This window comes from Sinocyclocheilus anshuiensis, unplaced genomic scaffold (genome assembly GCF_001515605.1).
Source record: "Sinocyclocheilus anshuiensis isolate Anshui unplaced genomic scaffold, SAMN03320099.WGS_v1.1 scaffold1621, whole genome shotgun sequence".
Taxonomy (NCBI): Eukaryota; Metazoa; Chordata; class Actinopteri; order Cypriniformes; family Cyprinidae; genus Sinocyclocheilus; species Sinocyclocheilus anshuiensis.
The window spans coordinates 58,384-65,328 of NW_015540929.1; the positions used below are offsets into that span (position 1 = coordinate 58,384).

The following is a 6,945-nucleotide window of genomic DNA, read 5'->3' on the forward strand; positions in this document are numbered from 1 at the left end:
TTTTCTTCTCCCTCTTGCCGAAGGTTGCCATGGCCGAGTTGCAGATGGCGTCATGGGTGTGGCTCCATCTCTCTTCAGCGCTGTTGTTTGGGCAGTCCTTGAGGGGCACTTCAATGGCACTGGCAAAGCGTGTGTAAACTTCTGGGACTGATGTCAGGGCTGTGTTAATATGCGGCCGTCCTTTCTGTTTGGAGTTGTGGATCCGCTTGGGGTGAAGGCGTACCTTGCTCCCAACCAGTGAGTGGTCAGTGTCACAGTCGGCACTGTGGTAGCTGCGGGTAGTAAGAACGCAGTTCAGCAGACAAACAAAGTTCTAACAGTCTCTGTCCATTTTCGTTAAGCTTGTCAATGCCAAAATGTCCAATACAACGGGGCCAGGAGTTGTGGTCGGCTCCGATCCGGGCGTTGAAGTCCCCAAGTAGGAACAGGTGTTCTGTGGTAGGAATCTCTTTGATGGTGGTCTCGTCCTTTGACTCAGCTGAGGAGCAGAGTGTAGGAGCATAGATGCTCAGGATGTTGACTGGACCTGAAGAGGTAGAGAGGCGGAGAGAGAGGATTCTGGGCATACCTGCAGAAGGCGGCTCAATTGAGGACAGCATGGAGTTCCTCGCTGCAAATCCAATGCCGTGTATTCGAGGCTCCTCAGGCTCCTTTCCCTGTCAGAAGAACATGTATTCCTGTTCTCTGAGGCTGCCGTTGGAAGGGAATCTGGTCTCCTGTAGAGCAGCAATGTCGATGTCCAGTCATTTCAGCTCACGGTTGATGATGGCTGTCTTCCAGGGCACATGGTTCTGACATTCCAGCTTGCCAGGCTGTGTGTTTTTTTTCCTTCTTATTTTGCCTTGTGCAGGTTTTGCAGTCTGCTTTTCGGTCGTTTCCCTAAGCTCCAAGCACCCGTTGAAACAGACAGACTGTGGCGGGTCAGCACCTTACTGACTGGCTGCCCAGCTTAAGGCGGACGTTAGCTGACCAGTGGGACACGATGATCCCTCCCACCATCGGAGACAGCCCGTAGCGCCCGAGCTTACGCCAATCCGCTCTGGGCTTATAACTCGTAACTGCCGTCTCCCGTGTTGTGTTGTCGCTGGAGCAGCGATACTGGAGTGACCTCTCCAAGGCGCAAGCCTGGGCGGAGTGTATGGAGATCCTGGGATGCCCAGTCGTCGAGATCCCCCTCTCGGCCTCACCAATGTAGTCCAAAGGAATGCAGAGCAGTACATTTGGCACCAGCTTGGCTGCAGGAGCTGCCAGAACAGTGCGTGAATACAGGCATCTGTCCGCCTTCGGGGCTCCAATCCTGATTTGGGGGTTTACTCCCCCACACTCGGCCGTTGGATCAGTCCAGGATCTCCTCCGCCCTTTAGCTATTGGCTGCCAGAAGCAGCTCATCCACCTAGTGGTGCAGTGTGAACACCACCCCCTCACGTGGTTTAGCCCGCCAGCTGAGGCGGTTTGCCGGGGTGTGGCACGTGGAGCCAGCACGTGAGAGATTTAGGAGATGGGTACATTCCTAAAGTGCTCTACACCCTGTTTAGAGCTCAGGTTATTACTCTCTCTGCGCTTCCTCCTTTTGAGGAGGACCAGGAGCTTAATCTTCTCTGCCATGTTAGGGCGCTGAGAATATATATCGAGCATTCCGCCCCGTTCAGGCAGTCAGAACAACTCTTTGTATGCTTTGGTGGCCGCACTAGAGGGTCCCCGTCACAAAGCAGAGAATTCCTCGATGGTTCGTTGACGCTATTGCGCTAGCATACTCCTCCCTGGGCCTTCAGAGCCCCATAGGAGTTAGAGCCCATTCCATTTGGGGCGTGGCCTCGTCTTGGGCGTGATCTAGTGGTGTGTCCATGTGTGGCGGCCGGCTGGGCCTCGCAGTCCACCTTCGCCAGGTTCTATAACTTGGATGTTCTGGCCTTGCAGGCTCGGATTCTATCTGCTTAAAGGGGCACACGCCTGCCTAAGGTGGGTCTAATTCTTCAGGCAATGCTTGTCTTCAGGTACGCTCTTGGCACTTTTAGAAGTGATGAGGCTGTACAAAACTGTTTGCATGATAATCCAAGGCTGGGCTGACTTCTGAGTTCAGCCCTCTTGCCTCCTGCAGGGCTCACTCTGTGTATAATTGGTCCCTCTTGAGCCTTAATTGCTCAAGGCCAGTTCATGTCAGTTGTTCCTCTTTCATTGCACGGCGGGATTGTATTGGTTCCCCATGGCGTCTAGCGACGCAGTACGAGTGAAGTATCGAAAGGGAATGTACTCGGTTACTTACGTAACCTCGGTTCCCTGAGATATGGGAATGAGTACTGCGTTTCTGGCCGTGCCATGACACTGCTCGACTCAGTGTCATCGCTTCAGTCGAATTTACCTGAGATCCTATAGCAAAATGCCTGCTTATATAGCCAGATGGCCCCGCCCATTCTGGCAAGCTTCATTGCCATAGGTTCGTTTTTAATTTACTGCACGAACCAATGGCCGTGCAGTTACACTGCGTGATTGTAAAAGCTTCAGTCCTCGGAGAAAAAGGAGTTTTCCCCATAGCGTCTAGCGACGAAATACTCGTTCCCGTATCTCAGGGAACCGAGGTTACGTAAGTAACCGAGTATGTTTTTCCCATAGCGTCTAGCGATGCAGTACGAATGAAGTATCAAAAGGTAACTAAGGCTTTTTCTGGGTTATCTTGTTTCACTTTTCTCCCTAATGCTGTTAAAAAGGGTTAAGTTAATCCTGCACAGTTTAAAAAATATATACCCACGGTTAAAAGTGAGGTTTAGGGTGTCAAATTTTGTGGGGGAAAAAAATCATTCTGTTTAAGAATTTTCAAATTAGGTAAAAGTGGTGACTCACTGATTTGGATCACTTTTGGACATTTTCTATGGGGTTCTATGTGCTTAATTGATAAAAGGAAAAATAATATTAATACAAACACTAAAAAATACAAAACATGACTACTAAAGTGTTATAACCTGCATGTTTTCTTTCTCACATTGTGAAACAATCTTAGTTCAGTTTTTTTTCTATTTCTTTTTTATAAATATAAATAATTTAGCACCTTAACTCCATCCTTAGATGGGAGAGACCCCATGTGATGTACGGACAGCTATTGGACTGGCTGCGCTACCTTGTGGCCTGGCAGCCTATTATCATTGGACTGGTACAAGGCATCAATTACATTCTGGGTTTGGAGTAATAGCACCAGCATAGAGGACGGGCATGCTTGACTCAATCTGCGGCAAATACATCTTTGGTTTCACTGGCACAGGGCCACTTATTCAATGACTGATGGTAATGTGTTTTGTTGTGGTAATAGGTCTTCAAAGGAAATTCTATGAGCAGTCTGATGTTGGATGTTTTTGTTGACATTTTTCTTGTCAGACATTTGTTTATGGACTATTTGAAGTTTGGACCTTGAGTTATACATCAGTAGCATAATGTATAAATGTTGCATATTGAATGTCCTATATGGTCTTTGAAATTTGTGTGCACGATTTCCCAAAAGAAATGGCATAAATGTGTTCTCCATGTGCAGCTACTGTGCACATGCAAACTTTTATTAGTGTGAGCTAAGTAATGAAAGAAAAAAATAATTTTAAACTTTATTTCAGAAAATTGTTGAATATTATGCCACTCTTGTGAATGGAGTTGAGCACTTAAAATTATGAATCATGAAATTATCCACAATGATTAGCATTATAGACAGACAGTATAATGACAGAGACTGCCAGACTTGTTAGGTGGTCAAATGGTCCTTCGCCCCGTTTCAGTAAGTCTGATAACACAGTACTATATAACCACTGCTGCACACACAGATATGCTGTTGGTGGTGTTGTATGCAGACAAGCACCGTAATATCAACTCCTCCTGTTGTCTGAATTGCATAAATGTATTTATGCCTGAAACAAATGAACTATTTTGCCAGTGGGAATGAATGAGAATAATTTACTTCTGCAAATATACAATTATATATAATTTTATCAAACAAAATATTTCTTGCTGAAGCTGCTTTTTGTAATGTCTGTTTGATGCTTTACACAACAATGACTTTAAATGATCTTTTGGGAGTAATTTCGTAGCCAAATTTGATGTGCAATTAATTTGCAGTTAATCTCCACGACATGTAATTAGATAAAAAAATTTAATTGATTACCAGCCCTATTATATATATATATATATATATACATATATATATATATATATATATATACAATGAAATTAAAGAAATAAGAAATGTTTAGCTTAATGAATAAATTAATCAATAAAGAAATGGATACAAGTCTTTTATTTTTATTTTTTCCCAAGAGGGTGACTATTCTCTGAATGAAAGGTTTACAAAAATGTACTTAGTTAAAGCTGGAAAATTAAATCTTGCTTAGAGCTCCTCTCGCATCTCTTTCGCTCTCTCACAGTGGAGCTAAATGGCAGTAATGGTGGGCTATCTGACGCACACACGCATACACACACACACCTCCACGCTCGACTCACTTATAAGATGGTGCATAGGCCTCTGGAAAGAACATAGTGGGCGGTTTCCCGGACAGGGTTTAAATTAAGTCAAGAGTAGGCTTAATCTAGAATAGTTCATTTTTAGTTAATCTAAAATGACTTTCTGAAACAGATTAAGTACAGATTACGAACTCCTGTGGCCTATAGCATGAAGCAGGTTTCAGTTTTTACCCAGATAAGTTCACATTTAGTTTGAGCAAACTCTGAGTTGTCAGGCTTAAGAAGATGGGTTGGTTTTGAGTGGGTTTCGTCACCATGGTAATTTACGCTACAAAGCTACCCTGCTCCGGAGCAGGTTTTATTCTGGGTTAGAGATCGCAAACCCAAACTGGACAAATTAGCTGTAAGCAAAGCAAAATTACATATCTGATGCAATGAAGCCACTCCCCCATATCTCTCGCTCCAATTTAAAACAGTTTACAGTCAAAGAATTTTAGAGACAAAATTGCCCGACTTTTGCAGCTACTAATATATTATAGCCTATTTATATTATAGTAATTGTAATTGTTTGTAATTCTTATAATATATTCATATAATTATTATATGAAGTGGAAATTAATTTCAAGCTTATTTAAATTATATATATATATCAGGAGCATTTCCTCCGAGGAGGCAAGGGAGGCAGTGTCTCCTCAAAAAATTGAATGAGAAAATGATCGATATTACAGAAATAAAACAACGCAAATATTGAAACTTATAGCTTATAACTTATTGAAAAACTTATAGCAAAATTTGGTAGTTCTGTATGTTGTTTCATGGTTGGCATTATCTGAGGTCCTTTGAGGGGTTGGCATCATCTCTTCTCAGCTGTTCTGGATCCAGACTGAAGCTTGTGTAAATCCTAGTTACCACGGGATGTCAAATGTCAAAAACAGAGAAACAAACAGAGACATAATTAGCATAGCTGCTGTTAATAATCATATTATAATAATAATAATCAAGGAATCATATTTTCTGGACCTGGTAAGGACTCTAGCTGCTGCATTTTGGACTACATGTAGCTTGTTTATTGAAGATGCAGGACAACCACCTAGCAGTGCATTACAATAGTCCAGTCTAGAGGTCGTGAATGCATGAACTAGCTTTTCTGCTTCAGAAACAGGTAACATGTTTCGTAGCTTGGCAGTGTTTCTAAGATGGAAGAATGCTGTTTTTGTAACATGGGAAATGTGATTTTCAAAAGACAAGTTGCTATCTAGTATAACACCCAGATTTTTGACTGTAGAGGAAGTAACTACATCCATCTAGTTGCAAAGTAATATTTGGTCTTAATCCGAATCTAATAGGAGAAAATTATTGGTCATCCAATCTTTTACATTTTTAACACACTCTGTTAGCTTAGATAATTTAGAAGTTTCATCTGGTCTTGTTGAGATATATAGTTGAGTATCATCAGCATAACAGTGGAAACTAATCCCGTATTTTCTAATAATATTACCAAGGGGCAACATGTATATTGAAAATAGCAGAGGACCTAGGACAGATCCTTGTGGCACTCCATATTTTACTGGTGATAATTGAGATGACTCCCCATTTAAATTAACAAAGTGGTAGCGATCGGACAGGTAGGATCTAAACCATCTTAAAGCCTACCCTTGAATACCTGTTTTGTAATCTATGAGATCTATGAGTATGTCATGATCTATAGTGTCGAACGCAGCACTAAGATCAAGTAAAACTAGCAATGAAATGCAGCCTTGGCCTGATGCAAGAAGCAAGTCATTTGTAATTTTAAAGAGGTCATATGATGCTGCTAAAAAGAGCATTATGGCCTGAAACCTGACTGAAATTCTTCATAGATATATAACTGGTTATGTTCGGCTGTGATTGGTTCATGCCATAAATCTCTTGTGTTTCTGCGCATTCCGCGTTCGCGAATCAGACTGAATGAACAATATAATGGTGTTAATGGAGACTAATTTAAAAAAGTAAGTAAACAACTCTCACACTTAGATATAACCATGTTACGTGAAAATAAGACTTAAAATGGGCTGAAAACTTGATCTGTGGGAGTTTTTAGTGAGTAATCAGCTTGGTTAAATCTGAAGTAAATCTCCATGTCTGTGAACTTTATATATTATATATACCGAGCTTTGATGACTGATGATCCAGAAAATTAAAACATAGTTAAAAGTTAATTATTAAAAAGAATAGCTGAACATAAGTTCACAAATAAAATATATAAAGTTATTATTTAGGAATAAATGTAAAATGCTTAAAAACACTAACTTGATGAGATTCATACATGGCTTTAATAAATAGAATATTCATTACATTGTTGAAAGTTTGTAGTTCAGTCGGATATGTCAAAAACAAGTAAGTAAAACAATGCACAAGTTACTTAACGGTAGGGATAGAGAGAGAGATTATTTTTAATCGTAAAAATAAGACCATTTATAGGGGCATTCACTATAAACATCATTTATTTTCAACCTTAGGCATACACGACTT

The 6,945-nt window shown here is 41.3% G+C and overlaps 1 protein-coding gene across 1 annotated transcript in view; it reads left to right on the forward strand.

Moving 5' to 3' along the window:
* The window catches only part of rnf121 (ring finger protein 121), a gene marked incomplete at its 5' end in the record, with an annotated part of 59,947 nt that extends 55,991 nt beyond the window's left edge, over positions 1 to 3,956 (forward strand). The window contains one exon of the mRNA XM_016487403.1: positions 3,061 to 3,956. Within this exon, the coding sequence (XP_016342889.1) occupies positions 3,061 to 3,181 (121 nt within the window). The remainder of the gene's footprint in view (positions 1 to 3,060) is intronic.
* Between the last annotated feature and the right edge of the window lie 2,989 nt (positions 3,957 to 6,945).